Source organism: Arachis hypogaea, chromosome 18, assembly GCF_003086295.3.
Source record: "Arachis hypogaea cultivar Tifrunner chromosome 18, arahy.Tifrunner.gnm2.J5K5, whole genome shotgun sequence".
Taxonomy (NCBI): domain Eukaryota; kingdom Viridiplantae; phylum Streptophyta; class Magnoliopsida; order Fabales; family Fabaceae; genus Arachis; species Arachis hypogaea.
Window position 1 is genome coordinate 101179591 of NC_092053.1, and position 23345 is coordinate 101202935.

The window sequence follows — 23345 nt, forward strand, 5'->3', positions numbered from 1 at the left end:
TGCTTGTCACTGCATAACAGAGAAGCCTCCCTCAGCCGATCTTGCTGCTCTCTGTTCCTAATAAATGGATTTGTCTGACCAAAAGTCATGACTATTTGAGAGAGTCGCTGAGTTGCTTCTTGTGCTCCTTTTTTCGTTGAACAAAATATAAGCGCAGATTTTCCTCTTGAGTATTGCATTAGAATATCTAAATGAGATTATAAAAAAATGATAATTCTTTACCTTGTACAGAGATGTCAACAGCAGAAAATAAGTTACAAACCAAAACAAATTTGTTAAGCAGTAAGCTGAAGTATCCTTACCAAAAATATAGTTTTGAAGGCACTGCATGGAAGTATAAACAATAAATTTGTGATTCTATGATCATTGATCAGTGTTTTGAATTTGGCATTAGTAATTAGTGATTTATGATTTTGATTAGTGATTTTGTTATGCTGCTGTTTTGAATTAATTTAGGGGTAATTATTTGTAATGTTGCTGTTTTGAATTAATTTAGGGGTGATTATTTGTTATGCTGCTGTTTGAATTAATTTAGGAGTGATTAATGATTATTTCTAGTTGTACTGATGCTGTTTGATAAGATCATATGATTTTTAAGATACTTAGGGAGAATGAGAGAAGGAGAGAGCGGGAGAGAGCGTTTGAGGGTGAAACACGGTGAGGAAGATGGCCATGCCATCGAAAGAGATAAGGGGAAGAGCGTGGGAGGGTTTGCATTAGGTGTGAAGGAGAGATCAAGTAAGGGCGACCTTAGTTCTAGGGTGACTTCCAAGATTTCTTTCCGTGACAAGGTTATTGGTTCTACGGTAGCCTCAGGGATAAACCTGGCCGAAGCTTTAGATGAGGATTCCATGGCAGTGGTCACCAAAAACCAAGGAGATCCTATGCCTCCGAGAGTTTGCTTCTCCGAAGAGGCTAGAAACATCCTTTCTGAACCATACATGGAGGCAATTGTGATTAAGGTTCTTGAAAAAAACCTTAGTTACACGGCCATGTTTCACAAACTGAAAGGGCTATGGAGGATCACCGGTGGATATGAAATCTTGGATGTGGGTTTTGGGTACTTCCTCGTTAAATTTGATCGCATGGACGATCGAGAGAAGGTTTTACTAGGGGGCCATGGATGATCTTCAGCCATTATATTGCGGTCAAGCCATGGATACCAGATTTTAAACCTTGTGAGGACACTTTCGGGGAGACTATGGTTTGGATTCAAATTGCTGGTTTGAGCATATAGTACTATCAGGATAAAGCCATGATGAGAATTGCTTCTGTTGTGGGGAGACCAGTCAGGCTGGATCTGGCTACTAAGTCGGCAGAGCGGGGGAAATTTGCTCGGGCTTGCATGCAAATTAATCTTGGTTTGCCGGTAGTCCAGAGTGTGATTGTCAATGAGTTTGAATATAAGGTGGAGTATGAATGCTTATACCTTATTTGTGACAAGTGCAATTGTTTTGGGCATCCAACAACTGACTGCAGAATGACCCCAATAGAGTCGAAAAAGGTTGATCAAAAGGAAACATCAGTGACCGAGACGGCGGCCCGGGTGGTGCAGCCACAGGAAGCCTCAAAGGAAAAAATTTTAAATTTGGATGCAATCCCGAAGATTCAGTGATAGTTGCAGAAATTGGAGAGGAATTAGGTGATACGTTGCATAGGAAGGAAGTGGAATCCCAGCATTTGGAAAATGAGGCTGGCTGGACCAAAGTCAGCAGTAAAAAGAGAAGAAATTTGAGTCAATCAAACAAAGCCCAACAAACCTCTAAAGACAAAGTGCCGGTGCACTCGAATCAGAAATTGGACCAGAACCGTGACTTTAGGCTACGTATGAGAGGAGCCGAATCAGGGGTGAAGACCGGGTCGGTTGGCGGATCTCAAGCACGCATGGCGTCTACCAAACAGCAAGGGGTGAAGGGCAAAGCTGTCTCCGTTGTGGTACTGACTTTCACTGCCATTATCAAAAACAGACACAAGAGGTTGCGCCCTTCTTCTTTGCAGAATTCGCCATCGACTCTGAACTGCCTTGGCAACACCAGCAAGCAGCAAATCAGTGAATTGAAAGGGTTGTCAATGGAAGGACACAGACAAACCGGGCAACAACCGGGTAAGGACAAGCAAGTCTCAAGGGGATATGATGGTGGATCTTCATCATCTCATTAGGGACTTCGGCTGAGGTTGGTCCTTTTTACAGTACAATTGTTTTATGGATTATTTAGATTTAAGCTTTCTATTTTGGAATATTAGAGGGGCCTCTAATAAATTGGCCCGGTTTCATAGTAAGGAGTTAGTGAATAAATTTCGCCCTACTTTTTTCATTCTGTTTGAAACCCATATTCCTTTCGAGATGATGAAATCTTTTTGGAATAATCTAGGTTACCAGGTTGTTGGTATTGTTGAGGCTAATGGTCATAGTGGGGTATCTGGGTTCTATGTTCTAATTCAAATATTTCTGTGAGAGTATTGGAAGTAGTTGATCAATGTATTAGTTTTGAAATTACTATGGGCAATACTTCTAGTTACTGCAATACGGTGTATGCTAATCCGCATATACATCGGCGTAAAGAACTGTAGGGTGACTTGACAAGGATTGCTAATATGATCCATCTACCTTAGATTGTGTTAGGGGACTTTAATGATATTCTGTTGCAGAGTGAAGTTAGAGGGGGGCAGTTTAGACTTGCCAGAACAGAAAAATTTGTGGAAACATTGGAGGATTGTGGGCTGTTTGATATGGGGGCTATTGGGAGAAGATTCACTTGGTACAAGAAGGTGAAAGGTGGGGTGCAGCTGGCTAAGAAGCTTGATAGAGCAATCATCAACCAGGAGGCTTATACTGAGGTGTTGGCGCGCCTTTTCACTCTGATCATTGCCCGTTATTCACTAGGTGCAAGATGGCAGAGAGGGCTACCAAGGGCCATCGTCCGTTCAGATTCCAGGCTGCATGGATGACTCATCCTCTGTTTAGGAATGTTGTTCATACAGCTTGGAATAAAGGAGCTCCAGATGTGGTCAAATGTTTGTTGGAGGTTCAAAAAGATGCAACTAGCTTCAATAAAAAGGTTTTTGGCAATATTTTTGTTAAGAAAAGGGAGCTAGAGAGGCTTTTGAATGACGTTCAGATTACTCTGGAGAGTCGGGAGGATCAACAGCTTAGGATCAAAGAGCAAGTTTTGCGTCAGGAACTGAATGTTGTCCTTCTTCAAGAAGAGCTGCTGTGGTATCAAAAATCTAGAGAACATTGAGTGAGATGTGGAGACAGAAATACAAAATTTTTTCATCTGCAAACGGTTATCAGGCGAAAGAGGAACAAAATTCATGGGTTGTTTTTGGTGGATGGGTCTTGGGCCATGGAGACTTCGACTCTAGAAATGGCGGCAAATTCTTTTCAAAAACTCTTTTCTACAAGGGAGGATATTGACTTGGACGCCATGGGGCATTTTCCTTACCCGTCTCTTAGTACCGAGACTTGTCAAAAGCTAGTGGAACCAGTGACGTCTGAAGAGGTTAAAGGAGCTGCCATGAGTTCGTTTAAAGCGCCAGGGCCAGATGGATTTCAAGCAATTTTCTACAAAGAGTTCTGAGACTCTCTTAGCAATGATGTATGTGGACTGATCAAGCGAGCCTTTGAGGGTGAGCCAATGAATGCGGCTATTTTCGATACTCTCGTTGTTCTAATTCCTAAAGTGGAAGTTCCCTCTTCCTTACGAGAGTTTTGGCCTATTAGCTTATGTAATGTAATTTATAAAATTGTCACAAAGGTTCTAGTTAACAGGTTCAGACCTTTCCTCTCAGAGATCATTGGTCCTTTGCAAGGAGGGTTCATTCCAAGAAGAGGAACTACAGAGAATATTATCATTGCTCAGGAGATTATTCACTTCATAAGGAACACCAAGTCTCGAAAAGGAACAATGGCGTTCAAGATTGATTTGGAAAAAGCTTATGACAGGGTAGACTGGCATTTTTTGGAAGCTACTTTGGTCCGGTTTGGGTTTCCAAAGGCTACCATTAATCTTATATTGAATTGTGTGACTTCCTCTTCGTTGGCAGTTTTGTGGAATGGGAACAAGCTCCAAAATTTAAACCCAAAGAGAGGGTTAAGGCAAGGAGATCCCATGACTCCTTATCTATTTGTACTCTGTATGAAAATGCTTGCCTGCTTTATCTCTCATAGAGTTTCCCAAGGTTTGTGGAGCTCAGTAGCGGTTTCTAGGAGCGGACCACGACTCTCTCATTTGATGTTTGCAGATGATCTTTTGCTTTTCTGTAAAGCATCGAAAGCTCAAGTAATAGAGGTTATGCATTGCCTGGACTTATTTTCTAGAGTGTCAAGTTTAAAGGTAAATCTTCATAAGTCAAAGGCCCAGTGTTCCAAGAGGGTGTTAGAGAGGAGGAAAGAGGTTCTCTCAAGGGTCTCTAACATCCGGTTCTGCAATGATTTGGGTAAATACATGGGAATTAACATCGGTCATGCCAGAGCTTCCAGGAAGACGGCTCAGGAGGTTGTTGAAAAAATTTTGAGGAAGCTCTCCAGTTGGAAAGGATGCCTGCTGAATAAGGTAGGGAGGCTTTGTCTTGTTAAATCAGTTATAGCCTCTATCCCAGTTTATGAAATGCAAATTTCTCTTCTCTCGAAGTATGCATGTAATAAAATTGATTCCTTGATGAGACAGTTCTTGTGGAAAGGCCAAGCAACCGGCAAATAGCTGCCTCTGGTCAGGTGGGAGGTCGCCATAACTCCTAAAAGGGCAGGAGAATTGGGTATTAGGGATACTTCCTTTGCTAACATGGCGCTTCTGGGAAATTTGGTATGAGATTGTCTAAATAATAGTGAGAAGTTGTGGGTGCAGGTTCTGAAGCATAAATATCTCAGGAATCAATCTGGTATGAACAAAAATAGTAGAAATTCTTCATCGGCTACCTGGAAGAACATTGTTAGTGCCTATGAGCATCTCAAGGAAGGGCTTCATTGGAATATTGGGGATGTCCACAAATCAGTTTGGTATGATGAGTGGACTCTTTTTGGTAAGCTTTGCAACCTTGTTCCTTATGTACATATTTCTAAATCAGATTTCATAGTGGCTGACTTGTAGAAAGGGGTGTCTTGGGAGGTTGATAGTCTTACCACGCCTATTCCGCATGAGATTAAGCAGTTTATTTGTGGTCTGAGATATCCTAGTTCGACTGAGTTAGAGCCACAGTGGGAGTGGTGGCCTGTAGCAACAAAAAAGTATAGTGCAAGGGAGGGTTATAGATGGTTATTAGAGAAAACATTAAATTGGAATGCCAATAGTAATTAGAACTGGTTGTGGAATACAAACATTCCGGAGAAGTTCAAATTTACTATGTGGCTTGGCTTATATGATGCTCTACCAACTGAGACCTTTCGATTCAAGCGGCATTTAGCTTCTTCAGATATGTGTAAAAGATGTAACAAGACGGAGGATACTATGGAGCATTGCCTTAGAGACTGTGAACGATCAAAGGCAATTTGGCATATGTTGGATCCTAGTATCCTGGACTCGACGGCTAGTACTGCTCTTGAAGAGTGGTTTCGGAAGGCCTTGGCTAACAATGAGGCGTCTTTTGGTGCAGGGCTTTGGTGGGTATGGAGACATAGGTGCAATGACATATTCAATACTGACAACCCTTGGACAGACCACAAGGTTGTTGCCTTGTCCAGAATTACCGCCAAGGGCTTACAGGTTTACAGGAATTGAAACAATGCCTTTAGGTCTCTCCGAAATTGCCTGTATTGGGAACCACCGGTAGGCAACAGTTTTAAAGTTAATTGTGATGTAAGCTTGTATTTAGATTCAAATTTAGCGAAATTTGGGTGTATTATTAGAGATTCTAAGGGAGATCAGATCTCGAACTGCTCTGGAAGCATTCCCCCTGGTCTATCATCAGATGTGAATTATTTGCTTCTTGGAGGGGGCTGGTTTTAGCCTGAAATTGCGACTTGAGGGATATTATATGTTAAACGGATTGCCTTGACATTTTGCCCATCATGCATGAGCTTACAAGTCTGAAGTAACAAATTTGGTTCACAAGATTCAGGAGCTTTTATCTCGTCCTTGGTTTGTTCATGTTGAGTGGGTGTCCCGAAAAACAAATAGAGCTGCGAATTGGATGGCTAGATATGGTGCCAAGAGTAACTTTCATGTTATTTGGTCTGAGTCTTGTGTTGATCTCCAGCAAATCATCCGCTCGGATATATGATAGTGTTTGCTTTGTTTCTTTCCATGTTTAGACACAAAAAAATTATTTTTATGATATTTATTTATAATTGATTTATTATTTTATTTTAAAACGATTCTCAACTATCGATTAAACCAATTAGACTAATAAATCAATAAATCAGTGGCTAGAGGGATTTGATGAGTAGTCCGATTTTGGGAGCCTTGCCACTGACTAGTAACTACCATCTTTGTTTTCCCCCAATATCATAAAAATACTCCCTCGGTCCCTCCGCTACACCATTGCATCGAGTCATTGACCCCTTTTCTTTTCCATTATTATTTATTTATTTATAATATAATTCACTCTCACTACTCAGTGTGTGTTCTCTCTCTCTCGCGCTCTCTCTCTCTCTCTGTGTATGTAGGTGATGGCTGCTTCTTCATCTTCTAAGTCTCTGGTGGGGCCTCTTGCGCTTGTCTCAGAGAATGGTTGCAGAGTTTGGGAGGATCCTTCGTTCATCAAGTGGAGGAAAAGGGATGCACATGTCACGTTGCGTTCTCATGAATCTGTTGAAGGTGTCACACGATCCCGCAATTATTTACCTTCATCACTTATTATTTTTTCTTGGATAATTGATGATGATTGGCATGCTTTCTTCTTGAGTTTATTTATTTATATTTTAATTTATGGGATTCAAATGCATTTTGCTGAAATGCAATTCGTCGACCTGGGTTTGGATTCGTTTGATGCAAATTTGTTCCTTTCTAAATTTGTAAGCATCATTTGTGATTGGAAATTATCCTTTGGACTTTCTTTTTAAAAATAATTTTTTAAATAATTATCTAGGGAAAATTTCATGGGCAATTTTCGTATTTTTGTATTTAGGGAGATTTGGTGTGCTATTATTTCTGCAAAACTATCAATTGATTGAAATTAAGTTATAATATGATATAGTGAAGTCTGCATGTATATTGTATACAGATAATATTGTCCAATTATAAGTATTTGATGGAATCTGAATTAATATGAATGTATTTAGATTCATTTCACTGCTACATGAACTTGTCTTTAGGATCAGAAAAGTTTATGCGATTTCTGAGTTTTGAAGAATGGTTCCTGGTGCCTACAGGATATGGCTAAATCAATGATTGTGGTTTTTGAAGTTTGAACTAGTTGGTCTCCCTTGTACATATGTTTTCAAAAAATTCCCGCTACGTCTATGCCCTTTATAATAAACACGTTTTGACACCAGTATTTTCTTAATAACCAAACATACATTCTCTTTATTTTCTTAATTAAAAAATAATTTAAATACACAATTAATTCAATAACAACTGGATTTTTATATGGGTGTCAAGAGTGTTTGGTGTATGAATAGTGTTTTTCTTTTCAAAATAAACATGTGAACTTTACATTGTGTTTGTGGTAAGCTTTGCAATATGCACTTCTTATTTATGTTGGACAACCTGAATTTTGTGATGAGTAGAATCTCTTAGATATTGGTATAAACGCAACAAAGTGGATTTTCTGGCATCAAAATTTGCTGTTTGGAATGATGATGCTATTCAAGGATCTCTTGATTGTGCCGCATTTTGGGTAAAAGATTTACCCTTTGTCAAGTCCTTGTCTGGATATTGGAAGTTTTTCTTAGCTAACAATCCGGACAATGTCCCTAATGAATTTTATGGAAATGAATTCCAAGATTCAGAGTGGAAAACTTTACCTGGTAAGTTTATCTTAATTTTGAGTATGCCATATGTTTTAAAAAATTTATTTTGCTTCTAGAGCTTTACTTTCTTTAAGTCTCCTAGTTTTGAAGCATGTCCTTTATGATTTGATATTTGAAAATGAATACTTTTAAGGAAAATTAGTATGAAATACTTTTGGAAATGACAACTTTGTCTTTGTTTTAGAACAAGAGTTTCATTTTGATGCATTGACAATATAATTTTTTACAATGTCATCCAACCAAATTAGATGATTGATTCAAGTAGTATATATGAAACCTTTTTACACTAACAATGCATACTGTTAAATCCTTATAACAATCATGAACTATATATGCCATTGTTACATAATTTTTGCCTGACTTTTTGTTGTTTATTGGTTGAGGGACTAAAATTAGTATTCCTAATCCTCTCTGTTCAAACTTTCCTTTTCTCTGTTGCAGCTTCAGTTTGTTAACAAATGAATTATTAATAAATGAATTATTATTTAATATCATATTAGTTTGTTATAGTTTTATATTGGAAAGTTTGTTATATTTGTCATGATTATATCAACTGGATGGTGCTTCACATAATGGGTTCCCTTTGTGTATTTTGATACATTCAGTAGGCTCCTAGGTCATACTTTGAAATTGTTGCTAGTTATACTGTTCGGTTTTTATAGACAATTTTGTGCGTGGTTAATGAATGTAATCAACTTGGGGGAGATCTCACCTTTTTTATTTGTTAATATTTATGTTACCATTCATATAATTTTTTCTAAATCCATTTTTGTTAATTGACTTATCAATTGTCGTTTTTGCCATTTACTGTATTCACAAGTGCTGATATTGTCTATGTCTAAATTTCCAAACTTTGGCAGTTCCTTCGAATTGGCAGTTGCATGGATTTGACCGCCCGATTTATACAAACGTAACATATCCATTTCCACTAAATCCTCCTTTTGTTCCTATGGAAAATCCAACTGGCTGCTACAGAATAAACTTCCACATTCCCAAAGAATGGGAGGGTATGTCTATCTTTTGTTAACCAGTCTACAGTATAGAGGAATCTTGTGTTGTTTTTCTCTCTCTATTTCCATTCACTTCTAACTGTTGTTATTTATAACTATGATGCATTGCGCTTTACCTGCAATTTATGATGTATTATAAAGTACAAGTCACATGTGTCCATTGATACACCATTAAATGAAAAGGTTATTTAATAGTATAAGAATTGCTTAAAGTTACACCGTTATAATTTAACACACACACACACACATTGCAACAGTGAAGTAGATTTGTTTTGTTCTTTGTTTCTTTTCAAATCACCTTCTGTCATTCCCTCATTTATAAACCATGTTTTAGTTTTAATTTTTTTTTGTGCGTACCAACCATTAATTTATTTCATAGGTAGAAGAATTTTGCTCCATTTTGAAGCAGTTGATTCTGCATTTTGTGCTTGGATAAATGGGCATCCTATTGGATATAGGTATCTCTCCCTCTCCCTCTCCTTCTTCATCATTCCATCTCTTCCTCCCTCCATGTGGCTTCTGGAAGTTCCAGGTTCTGGAGGTGGATGTATACATTATGGATCGGTATGTTGCTGTGTTAACACTGATGCCATATGACAAGGAGGCATTTTGTGAAATTGATGATAAGTTGATAACTTTTTTCTCCAGTAATGAAAAATATTATCACGTGTTCATATCTTGCTCCAAATATAGCAGTGGAAAACACCAACCTAAATTGGAAAGGCATACATATTTATCTTATAGTCCAAATTGCATTAAATGCCTTAGCTTTTAAATTAACTAACTCTTGGTCTCATTGACAGAAATTTTGATTATTTTGCAAGGACAGCCAAGATAGCAGGGTACCTGCAGAGTTTGAAATCACTGATTTTTGTCATCCATTTGGTTCAGACCATATGAATGTTCTAGCTGTTCAAGTGTTTAGATGGAGTGACGGCTCTTACCTTGAAGATCAAGACCACTGGAGGTTATCTGGCATACACCGTGATGTACTTCTTCTAGCCAAGCCAAAGGTTTGTTTTCTCTAAATTGCTTGTCTCCTACTTATGCTGTCTCATTTGGTAGATGCTTTTGTGGGTAAAATTCTAATAATGCAGATTCTAGAAAGATGAAACATAAGTCAGCACTATATGCATATGATATCAAAATGCAATGTTGAAGTTATTTTAATCACCAGTGTTACAAGTTTATGAAATCTCTAGTAGAATACATTAAGCATCTTGTGTCTACCTGGTATGAGGGACGTGGAATATTTAGAGGTATATGTCTCTTTGATATGCAGAGAGATTTGAGAGCTTTGCTTTTTTAAATTTTTATGTATTCCAAATGTGCATTAATGCAATTTCTTCTTCATCCAAAAGGTTAAAGTTGGATTAGGTCCTTAAGGCACCTCAATTATGATTTAGGCGTCCTAGAAAAATCCAAGTTTTAGAATAATATGGATTTATATTTTATAAATTTATTATTGTTTTTAATATAAGTCGAATCTACTGTTTGATGAGTTCATCCAACACCCTTCCTTCGTCTTGCTTGACGCTAATATCTAATAATGTGTGACATAGGTGTTTATAATGGATTATTTTTTCAAAACAAACATTGCCGAGGACTTTTCATCTGCAGATATATTGGTAAGCATAATATCTTGTGAATAATATTTTTCATGTTACAAATGTACATCATGTTTGAAAATAATCTTATATGTGGAAGATTTTACCTTATTCCAATTACTTTTAAGTCTTTCTTTCTTTTTATTTTTTATTTTTTTATATTTTGGGTACAAGTTGAATGCGAATACCATAATTTATTTCAATACGAAACTTGTGATGGTTTATTTTCACAAAATACATTTAATCTTTGTTGCCCTTATTCTACATGATTGTACACTTATTTCGTCATTTTCTTTTTCTTGAAAATCTATATATTATTATTATAATATATCAAAAAGAGACCAAAGTAATATTATAGTGTGCTAATAACATCTTAAGTTCTTAAGGTATTTATAAATTGTCAACACTAGACTTAGTTTGTAATAACTTAGAGAAAAACATGTATCTATACAGCCACATTTGTTATGATATTATAGAGAATATCATCTATGTAACCAATCTAAGATTAAGCTCGTTTAGTTTGTAATAACATAGAAAAAATAAATCTATCAACATAGCCACATTTATAATACATAGAGAATAACATCTATTAAACTAATTCAGTATCAATTTCATAATCTTTCACATTAAGTTCTCCAATTATAAAAAAAAAATTATATTATAGAGGATGCTAATTCATATCAATAATTTAAATTCGAATATTGCATGTCTTATTTGTTGAGCAAACTTCATTTATGAAAATTATATAAAAGAAGAGACTAAAGTAATACTATAATGAGTTAATGACACCTATGTTCTTAAGTTTTCTATAGATATGACATGCTATCACTAAACTTATTTTGTAACAACATAAAAAATAACATCTTTCTACATAGTGACCGTTATAATATCATATCGAATAGCATCTATATAACCAACTTAACTGTTCTAACATTAATCTCATAAGTTCTCCGATTATGTAAAATTTTATATTGTATAAAGGATGTTAGTTTATATCAAGGGCATAATTGTAATAGTTTTAATTCTAGTTAGTCCATATACCTGACACTTTGCAATATATCGTCATACATACGAGAAAGTTAGCCATATCATTGTTCAAATGAGCAAAATATCATACTCATTTAGAATATTTTGTTAATGACAATGAAATTTGAATACCAATTATATTGATAAGTGTTAAGGCTGAAAATGCTATGTAAATACTGAGAATTTTTTTGCATTTTAGATAAGTAGAATTAAAAAAGAAAAAGGCAAAATTCATTTATTTTTTTTATCTTTTATTATTTGAGTATATATATATATATATGGTTCCCCTCTATTAAAACTATCAGAGTTCAAGTAAGTTCATATATTTGTGAATTATTTCTAGGTCAATATTTGGAAAAGAAAAAAAACATGGGTCAAACATGTTATACTCTAGGCTTATATAAAATATATAAAAATATTTGTATATAATGCATCATTTACTAATATATTTTTAAAATTAGACTAAATAATTCTATTGAAAAAAGTTTGATTAAATAATTTTAAATTACTTAATTTTTAGCAAAAAGAGTGTTCTAATTTGTATTCTGGTTTAAATCTAGTTGATGATAATTCTTGGGCCAAAGGTAGAGGTTAGCTAAAGTTTCTGCCAAAGTTCAAATACAGATTTGTAATATCATAGGCCAGGTCTGCCTGGGTTCATGGTTCACTTTGATTGCCACTAACCACTATTGTGTTTAAATTGATGTTGTAATTTTTTTATTATTTTATATATTCATGTTTGTATTTGGGGCATCATATTTTATTAATATCTCTTACCTATGATCCAGGTAGAAGTTAAAGTAGATAATTCCTTAGAGACATCCAAGGATAATCTCTTAACAAACTACAGCATTGAAGCTGCATTGTATGATTCTGGAAGCTGGTATACCAGTAATGGGAATCCTGATCTCCTCTCATCTAATGTAGTGGACTTAAAATTTCAACCATCAAGTGCACCAACATTAGGTTTCCATGGTTACGTGTTTGGTGGGAAATTGCAAGCACCAAAGCTTTGGTCTGCAGAGCATGTGAGTAATTTCAATCACTTTCTACATGTTTAGACCGAACTCTTCTTATTGAGACATGAACCAATGATTTTAATCTGAAGATCTGAGCATTCATGTCTTAAACGATCACTGATTCTGTAAAAGTTTTGTGCTTTGATCTCAATTCAGTATTGAGCTAAAGATTTGGTATTTTCAAATTCTTTCATTTCATACTTACTCTATGGCTGTTATCTGCAGATATGCTCAAAGTTTATTGTTTCTCACATTCTTCCCTCTCATTGTTTCCCAATCAGTACATTTTTGTTTACCTTATCATCCCCATATGGTTTTTGAATACAGCTCTGTACCTTTTTCTGCGAACTTTGAAGACTTTTGTCCTCATTTGACATCTTATATTATTTGAATTTATCTCAGCCATACCTCTATACCTTAGTTGTCGTCCTCAAAGATAAAACTGGAAATACTGTTGATTGCGAGTCATGTCCAGTGGGCTTTAGGAAAGTATCTACAGCCTACAAACAATTGCTTGTCAATGGAAAAGCTGTCGTAATAAGAGGTGTGAACAGGCATGAACATCATCCACGAGTGGGAAAGGCAAATATAGAATCCTGCATGATCAAGGTAATGTTTGTCAATTTATCCTCTCATATAGTAATTAAGAGAAAACAATATAATTAAGCTCTCCTGATCTTTCAAAAAGTGCAATGACACCCTAAAGTTATCAAATGGCGAAGAGACGCCCTTTCGTGAACTTTTCTTAAGGGGGTAATTTTGTCAATAAGATATCACGTGAAGGGGTAATTTCGAAGAAAATTTAGCAAATCTTTTTGCACCATTTGATAATTCCAAAGCGTTCATTGCACACTATGAACGTTTAAGGGAGATGTCACAAGACCCAATGTTTAAGGGGTTAATTGCATTTTTCCCTTTAATTAATTTGGTGGTTAGTTTTTACCTTTATTATGGGAACTTTTCATACACTGATTACCACTTTGCTAGTTTGCTACAGGATTTGGTTTTGATGAAACAAAATAATATTAATGCTGTTAGGAATAGCCACTATCCTCAACATCCACGCTGGTATGAACTATGTGATCTGTTCGGCATGTACATGATAGATGAAGCCAACATTGAGACTCATGGTTTTGATTATTGTACACATTTCAAGCATCCTACTTTGGAACCGATTTGGGCAGCTGCAATGCTGGATCGAGTGATCAGCATGGTCGAGAGAGATAAAAACCACGCATGCATTATTTCTTGGTCTTTAGGGAATGAATCTGGATTTGGGCCAAATCATTTTTCTTTAGCTGGTACCACACTTACAGCTCGATTTTGTGCATAACTGTATCAACTTATTACTTTATCCTGCCAGTTAATTTTTGGAAAATTTGCTTAGTAAATTTATCTTGTACCCTGCGAATAAATTGCTTCCGAAAAATTGCGTTCTCTTTTTCAGAGCTTATTAATAACCATTTTAAGCATATGCAAGGCAAGTCGCTTACTGTAGTTAAACATTCACATGTTGGTAGGAAAAATCAACAATTATTCGCCGAGAATAACTTTGAAAAGAATAAGTAGGACAGCATTATTAAATGCATCTTATTTGGCTTTATTACCTTTTGAATTGTCATAAGGGAGTTAATTCTTTCAAATGATACAATAGGTTTATTTTTTAATTTTTATCTCCATTCAATGATGAGATATTCGTCAGGTTGGATTCGTGGAAGAGACCCATCGCGGGTAGTGCATTACGAAGGTGGTGGATCTAGAACTCCTTGCACAGATATTGTGTGCCCCATGTATATGCGTGTTTGGGACATGCTGAAAATTGCAAATGATCCAAATGAATCACGACCTCTCATTCTTTGCGAGTATGCATTATCATCATCATCATAATCATTATTACTTATTTATTTTTGACATTTCTATATTTGGATATTGGGATTTGTATCAACAATGCAGTGTTGATATTTACTTTCCATTTTTCCTTTTGATGCCCAAATGCCAGGTATTCACATGCAATGGGTAACAGCAATGGGAATCTACATATATATTGGGAAGCAATTGACAACACATTTGGACTTCAAGGAGGCTTTATTTGGGATTGGGTTGATCAGGTGAGCGGTCCATCAAGATTTGATTTGATTCTGTTACTGAATAAGGTGTATGTTAGGAGGGAATATAGAGGGTGAGTGGCTTTCATGCGCTAGTTCCCAGCTAACTTTGAATACTGAGAAACAAATACTCATTAATATTGAGCCATCTTTGTCAAGGGTCTCTTTATTCTTGAAGTTCATGATCAAGGTCCACCTACTATGATTTTTTGCCTGTATGATAATCTCTTGTTAATCTTTATGTGGACCAAGTTATGTGGCCTTATGTGATTAGGCATGCTTATGAAGTGGGCTCATTGCCTGTACTCATTGAGTTCAGTTATGATCATCAGCTTTTTTGGGAGTGATTATACTTATCCAAGGAACAAAAAACCCTGCAACTTCTATTTTCCTCTATTGATTGACCTCTTGAAATTAGATTCAATCTTCATTTCCTTGTTTCCTACCTTTTACCCTGGATTTTCAATTTGGATGTTTGTTAATATCAGTTCTGGTATATTGTCTTCATGACATCGTAGGAGTGTCTACAGATTATTATGATGAAGTCTTTTGATTAGTAGGTTTGGTACTTTGCATGTAGGCCCTGATAAAAATTGATGAAAGTGGCAGACAGAGATGGGCGTATGGAGGTGAATTTGGGGATGTTCCTAATGACTCAAATTTTTGTTTGAATGGCCTCACATTTCCTGATCGAACTGCTCATCCTGTTTTACAAGGTAAACTGACATCATAGTTTTACTTTTGTATGCACCATTGTTGAGCTGGGTGCATCCTCCATTTGTTTAGTCTCTTTAGAAAGGTAGTCATGGTTTTTCTTCTTTCAGAAGTCAAGTATCTATACCAACCAATCAAGGTGGCTTTGCATGAAGGGAAAATTGAGGTACACATATTACGTTGTGGTTTTTGTATTTGATTGATCAAATCTGTGCTTGCTTATTTATATATATAATTTTGCAGATTAAAAATGGGCATTTTTTTCAAACAACAGAAGGACTGGAGTTTAGTTGGTATGCTTCTGCAGATGGGTGTAACCTCGGATCTGGAAGTTTAAGTCTTGAACCAATTAAGCCCCAAAGTAGTTATACCATCGATTGGCAATCAGGTCCATGGTATTCTTTGTGGACTTCGTCGTCATCCGAAGAAATGTTCCTCACTATAACTGCAAAGCTTTTGAGTTCTACACGCTGGGTTGAAGCTGGTCATATTGTTTCATCCTCACAAGTTCAACTGCCCACAAAGAGAGGCTTCGTTCCTCATGTAATCATTTTAACAAATGATATATCGCTATGAATGGATCTTGGTGTTTGGATGTCATTTACTGCAGTAACTGAATTTTAAATTTTCTGTGTCATGCATGATTATTGTTCCAGGCTATCAATGTTAGTGGTGGCACCTTGGTGGCTGAAACTCTGGGTGATAAAATTAAAGTTAACCAGCAAGATATTTGGGACATAACATTGAGCACTAAAACAGGAACGGTTGAAAGCTGGAAGGTAACTTTTTTAATTTGGCTATTATGTGTGGAATCTCAAATTGCACGATATCTTAATTTATTTATTTGAGTATATTAAGAAAACTTCTATAATCTTTATAATTACTGTAATCCATATTTATGATATAAGTTATTAATATAAATTTGTTATATTAAAATTAATATTCAGGAAGATTTCTCAAAAAAAAAAAAAAGCGGATTATTTGGTTAACCTTTGAGAAATAGTTTTCTTTTTATATTAATGTAAGGGAAACATAATCAATTTGTTTAGATTTTAGAAACCAGGCGGATAGGAGGAGTTATTGGAATTGGAAAAGTTGAATATTTATTTCTCTTTTAAGGGATAGTTTAGATACTTGATTGAGAGTTATTTGGAGCAACATAGTCTTAAAACCTGGTTTTAAAGATTGAAAGTATTCTTGCTGATTAAGATATCTCTATTCTCTATTATTTTGTTCATCTAAAGTGTGTGTGTTACAATGAGGGAACTTTTGCATTGTTGTGTTAAATCCTTCCCACAATAACAACGAACAAAATATCTATCTATCTATGTATCTATCTATCTATTTTTATTATATAGAAATTGATACCAACTTCTTTTACATTAAGTTTAGGCCATGTTTTCTCCTCTAATAATTGCCATGTCAGCATTTTGATTACTTGGCAAAAATTAAAAGAAAAAAAATACTTATCTATTATTATTCAACTAAAACATAAAGTACTAATTAAATACAATAAGCATATATTAAAAGTGCCATAATAATAATAATTAAAAAATTTTCAGTTATAAATATTGAAATTCTACAACTTATACATGTTAAGACTCTTATTATTACATTAGTTGGTCTACTTATACATGCTATATAAGGCTCTTGCTACTTTTTATTTCTTAATCTCTCGTACCAATTGACGAAAACTCCTCCAAGTAAGTTTAAATTTGGCACATTTCTTTACTAAATACATTCAAATATATCATGATTATAAAATTAATTCATAATTTTATTACATTTCTGGTATTTTTCATTCTCTTTCATTTTTCCTAACCCAAGTAAGTTCAAATTTGGCACATCTTTTTATTAGGTATATTCAAATATATATGATTGATTATAAAGTTAATTTATAATTTTATATTATATTTTTGGTATTTCTCATCTCATTCATTTTTTCCTATTTTTTTTTCTTTAATTATTTGCAAACCTAAGAATAGTATATAAGAAGACAAAGTATGACAACTAAAAAAAATGTGAAAATAGAAGCAACAAATGAAGATTTAGTTTTGTACAACTCTAATATAAAAAGGCCTATGCCTTTTTTAAAATTAAATGAATTCAAATTCTTAAAATAATAAATTATATTTCAATTTGTATTTTACATTTTAGTTGAATAATTATATGGAATTATATACAAATTATCAAATAAATGTTTTGCAAAATATTTTTAATATAAAACAATTCAAATTTAACATTAGTTTACATATTATCTAATCAACTTTTAAATAATATAACACTTATTAGAATATACTATATACTATAATTAATTTATCTCTCTGCGCATCGCACGGGTCTCACTCTAGTAGAATAGAGAAAGGGATGAAGGTAGAAAGAGCTAGAACAGAAGAGAAGAGAGAAATAGAATAGAATAAAATAGAAATATGGGAATGTTGCAGCCAAGGATATCAGTGTGATATTCCTGGGTCTAAGAGTATATTCAAGTGTGATGTATGAGTAATATGTGTAAAGTATAACTTGGCTTTCAAGAGGCCAAGACTCTTACTAATTCTATCCACTACTTTCCTCAATACAAATGCATTTCCCTTTTTCTATTTATATCACTCATTCCTTCTAACAGATTCCCTAAAAGCTCGGTCCCCACTCCCTCAATTAGTTATTTTTCTTCCTGCTATGATATGTAAATTCCAGAGGAAGGATACTCCCTTTCTGCCCTTCCACTACTCTGCTGTTTGGGTTTCTAACAATGTTCCACCTTAATTAATTTGCTAGACTTTGGGACATTGCTTTTCCCAAAAATTTGCTTTTGTATTGGGATATGATCTAAAGGTTGTTTACAGTTTCTCTAGTTTTCAAAGAGATTGAGAATGAAATGACCTCTTGCATTTCAGGTGTCTTTGTTCATATGGTTTTCATATTCTGTGACATTTTTGTTTTAGTTTTGGTATGATCTTGATGTTAAGTTGTAATTAGTAATTGCCCCTAGTGCACTTTGTTTTGTTCTCATTTTTTCTAATAAGATCTTATTTCTAAGCAGTTTTCAATCAGTTATATTTGAAAAGCAAAAATTATCATGTTTCTATTCTTTATCAACGATTTGTAGAAAGTTCATGATGTCTTTGATTTTCAATTTTTGCAGTTTTCTGTTCAGTTATTTTTGTTTCTTTACTAAATATTCATTCTAATATTATGTTGATATATAATGCTAGGTCAAAGGAGTTGATGTTCTCAGTAAAGGTATATATCCATGTTTCTGGAGAGCTCCTACTGATAACGATAAAGGCGGAGGACCAGCTAGTTATTTGTCTAAATGGAAAGATGCTGGAATCGACAGCCTCCACTTTGTTACTGAAAGCTGTTCCCTCCAGAATACAACTAACAGCTCGGTTCAAATATTGGTTGTTTTTCTTGGTGTTTCCAGGCAAGACAAGTCAAAGGTTTTATTCACAACGGATATAAAATATTCAATTCATGCTTCTGGCGATGTCATTGTGGAATGCAGTGTTAAACCAAACCTGGATCTTCCTCCTTTGCCACGTGTGGGAGTAGAATTCAATGTGGAAAAATCGTTTGATCAAGTGACTTGGTATGGCAGAGGGCCATTTGAGTGTTATCCAGATCGAAAGGCTTCTGCACAGGTTGCGATATATGAGTCGAATGTTAGTGACTTGCATGTTCCGTATGTTGTTCCAGGGGAAAGTTCCGGTAGGGCAGATGTTAGATGGGCAACATTCAAAAATAAAAATGGTTTTGGTATATATGCTTCTAGGTATGGTAGCTCTCCACCAATGCAAATGAGTGCAAGCTACTACAGCACTTCGGAGCTTCACCGAGCAATGCACAATGAAGAGCTTATTGCAGGAGATAGCATTGAGGTATTTAATTTCTGTTGGTATTTCAGCAATATTTTGATTCAATTGTAGTTTGCTACATAATTATTTTAGGGCGTGATCGCTAGTTGTGAGGGAATGAAAAGGGAAGACTTTAGAAGGTTGGAAATGTTTTAGGTATTCCACACTAAATGAAAGCTCTTGGTCTTGATGAGCCTGTGAAGAAGCGTGTTCTAAGCCTTCAAAAGAGGCTAAGAAGACACATTTCTTTACATGAAGAGTGCCTCTTCTTTCCGAAGGAGAAGGTGTTAGGGGTTGGGGACTGATGTGTGAGCTCGTGGAAGAGGGAGGAATGTGATGAGAGAGCTTTTGAGAAGTTGGTTTGGCAAGCAGTAAGGATGTGAGAGATGGTGGCGGTTGAAGAGGGAAAGGGCGTGTGGGAGAGTGGTGGATTTAGAACTTGGACGACCAACAAGGTTCGGCACTGGATTGTTGATCAGATAATGATGATTATGATGATGGTGGTTGAGCAGAGGGGAGATTGATGGTGGCAGTGGTGGTTATGATCGTGGGAAAGAGAAGGTGGTGATAGTGGCAGCAGCAGCATCAGTGTTGGTTTTAGTGTAGAGCTATGAAATCCGGACACTTCGCTGAATTGTCGTGTCTGCGTGGGATACGACACTCGTCAATAATCGTCAGACATGTATGTCTATTGTGTCCAACTATGTCTTAATAAAAAATAAAAAATTATTCGCCGGACACACCTAAATACCGTCACGTGTCAGCAACTCCAGTTTTATTCTTAACATGTGTTCTTGAAATGAATTTGAAAATAATATATATTATTTATTAATTATTTTAAATACTTTATATAATTAAAAGAAGACATTAAAAATAGTTAAAAAATATAATATCAATAAAATATCAAAATATAATTGTAATTTATCAAAAAAATACTTTATATATATATATATATATATATATATATATATATATATATATATATATATTGTGTTCCTGTGTCTTATAAGATTTTAAAATTCATGTGTCTGTATGTCCCATATCGTGTTCGTGTCAGTGTCTGTGCATCATAGGTGAAGAGAAATAAAATATGAATTAAATTTTGATGTTCTGACAATATACAGAATTTTATATGGGCATTCAACAGGATTAATGTGTTTAAATAACTTTTTTAAGTAATAGCTTTGAAGATTAGTTACTTTTGTTAATATGATAATACGCTATTAGATGTCTGAGTAATTCACTTTTAACAATTTTAACACATTTGACGAATGGAAGGGATAAATGAGTAACTTTTAGCAAATGTTAGGGTAATACTGTGCTATTTCATAGATTACACAGGAAATTGCGCATGGGTCCGGCCTTTACCAAAAATTTATGTATGCTCTCAGAATATATTGGTTTTGTGCTTTAAGAGAATTCGTAACTATTCATTCTTCATTTTTCACTTTTCTTGTCAATTTTTTAATATTGTAAACTAAACTGAGTGGTAGGCTACTGTCATTAAACCAAACAGGTTTCCATTGTCTTTGTATTTCTGTGTTAGAATCTGAACCCAAGAACATCCTCTTTTACCATTTTTTTCTATTTAGTTCTTCTAACTATTCTGTTTATTTATAATTTTATTTTGGTATTATATGCAGATTCATTTTGACCACAAACACATGGGTTTGGGTGGAGATGATAGTTGGTCCCCATGTGTGCACAACCAGTATTTGGTTCCTGCTGTGCCATACTCTTTCTCTCTAAGGCTATCTCCAGTTACTCCTGCTTCTTCTGGTCATGACATCTACAAATCTCAGCTTCAAATCTCTTGATTTCTCTGATATTCGACTAATTTGTCTACGAATGAGTAGGAATAAACTTCAAAGCTCTTGTGATGTGAGAAAGAAACATTAACATGCAATCTCTGTTGGTACCTATTTGAATCTATTTATTTATCTATTATATAAAAAAAAGAAAAACCAAGCTAGTTTTGACAATCACTAGCAAGAGGCCGGTAGGGGTGGCAAAGCCCGTCATTTGGTGGGCTGCCCCATTCCGTCTCGCTTAGTGAGGCGGTCTTAAATTTGTCTCCCGCTCTACTTAATGTAAGCCCGGCAATTCTCTTTTATTATTATTATTATTATTATTATTATTATTATTATTATTATTATTAAATGTAATACAATGTATATATAATTTTACCATCATTTTAATAAATTTATAATTTTTAAAGACAAAAAATTATCACTTCTAAATTCACAAATATTAAAAGCTTTATAATTTTAAATATGTAATAGATATAATTATTAACCAAATTTTTTGAAACAAAATAATAAAACTAACATTGTAAAAAATAAAACAAATATTGTTCAAAATATATAATTAAACCTCTTCAGGTCTCTAATAAATCAAACATAGAATATAATCTAAATTATAACTTAAAATACCTTAAATTACAAAAATAATGGTGGCCCCTGGGGAAGCCGTCCCGTCTTGTCGAAATCCGCCGAAGTCCGCGAATTAGGTGATGTGGGTTAGGTGGACTTTTTAATTATGGCGGTTTCAAATTTTTAGTTTGGCCCTTCTTTTTTGGCGAGTTACACGGTCGGCTCGTCGAATTTTGCCCTATTTGTCACCTCTACATGCAAGTGAATGACTAAGTTTGTACAATTAATAAGAGGTATAAAAAGAATACGCAGAAAGTTGAATAATGATATGTTTGTCATATACATATATTGAGCTTAGAAAGATAAACACTGATGTAACTAATAATCTTAGATCATGTATTAAGTAAAGGGTTTTTTATTTAAATAAATTATTTGCCCTCCTATTTTACCTGAATCCCCTAAATAATTTTTTTGAACGTGAATCCCCTAAACCATATAATATATAAATCGTCCTAGGCTCGTGTGTTTTAATCAATATATAAATCATTGTACTCCGGGACGATTTATGCATGAATTGCAAAGGTGAATAAGGCATAAATCGTCCCACCCTACTGTGTATTAAAAGTAACACATAAATCGTCTTAGGCTAGTTTGATTTATGCGTTTTACCCTAAAACCCCATACCCTGGCATGATTTACGTGCTTCTCCATAACCCTCAACCCCCTAGCACGATTTACGTGCAAATCCCAAACCCACAAGCCCCTAGGACGATTTATGTGGAAAACTTTATCCCTCAATACCCTAGGACGAGTTATGTGTTACTATGATAAGACACGTTAGTATGGGACGATTTACATGTAAAAACACAATACCAGACACCATGAAACGATTTATGTGCTGGAAGAGCCTATAAATACAGGAGGAACATCATTGTCGAGCCATATTTCAGCTGAGGGTTGCGGGAAGATGGCTGAGAGTGTGTTCTTGTTAGTTCATCATCGGGGAAAGATCGATGAAAACACAAGTGAGGGTGTAAGGTTCAGTAGCAAGAAACAGATTGGAGTGTTCATAAATCCATCAACGAGTTTAGATGATTTACGAAATAGCATACTACAAAAGTTAGGTAAGTGCGGTAAGAAGCTTGTGAAGCAAATGTTCTTCAGGATCCCTATCTCACTCAGGCAAGGTTATGTGAAGTTTGGAAAATATGAGATGCTAGGCGATGACGACATTCGCGTTATATTTCACAGTCAATCAAGATTTTCAGATTTGGGAGCTATGGAGTTGTTCGCGAAAATGGCTGATGTGGAGGGTAGCTCCGGTGGATCTGCTCCAAATCCGCCCACAGTCGGGGTAGATGGTGCTTCAAGTGCCATTCCTATTCGTCACGACGTCACCGCCCACGTTTCATCTCCGTCATTTGCAGCCGATCTGGCAGTTCATGCCGAAGATGGGGATTGCTTGGGTGATGTACGAACCTTCGGGGAGCTTGCAGCGGAAATCAGAGAGGGACCGGTATTGGATGGTGCAACTACGTTCATGGAGGTCAGAGATAGGGATCCAGTTACTGAGGCCATTGGTGATGATGATTCAGATTCGGAACCACCCGTTAGCGGTGATGAATCTGACGATGAGGATGACACAAGACCAGTTGCGAGATCGCAAGGCCAAACAAGTTCTCAGACACAACAGTACCATCCACACTTCTCTACATTGGATCTTGAG

General features: G+C 35.3%; 2 protein-coding genes across 3 annotated transcripts; both read left to right on the forward strand.

Annotated features, from left to right (window-relative positions):
* Positions 1–2945: 2945 nt before the first annotated feature.
* On the forward strand, positions 2946–3581 carry LOC112770203 (uncharacterized). Its single transcript, XM_025814600.1, has 2 exons — positions 2946–3217; positions 3296–3581. The coding sequence occupies exons 1-2, from the start codon at positions 2946–2948 to the stop codon at positions 3579–3581; spliced, it is 558 nt and encodes a 185-aa protein (XP_025670385.1).
* Positions 3582–6376: 2795 nt separating this feature from the next.
* LOC112772254 (uncharacterized) lies at positions 6377–21360 on the forward strand. Of its 2 annotated transcripts, XM_025817158.3 has the most exons (17): positions 6377–6755; positions 7667–7906; positions 8770–8916; positions 9299–9377; positions 9749–9932; positions 10482–10547; positions 12341–12580; positions 12974–13180; positions 13569–13872; positions 14274–14433; positions 14571–14679; positions 15257–15392; positions 15501–15556; positions 15634–15933; positions 16047–16169; positions 18606–19271; positions 20891–21360. In XM_025817158.3, exons 1-17 carry the CDS (start codon positions 6608–6610, stop codon positions 21062–21064), a joined length of 3339 nt encoding a protein of 1112 aa, XP_025672943.1. In that variant the 5' UTR covers positions 6377–6607; the 3' UTR covers positions 21065–21360. The 2 variants fall into 2 exon arrangements, with proteins under 2 accessions (XP_025672943.1, XP_025672944.1); XM_025817159.3 differs by lacking the exon at positions 7667–7906.
* The last annotated feature ends 1985 nt before the right edge of the window (positions 21361–23345 follow it).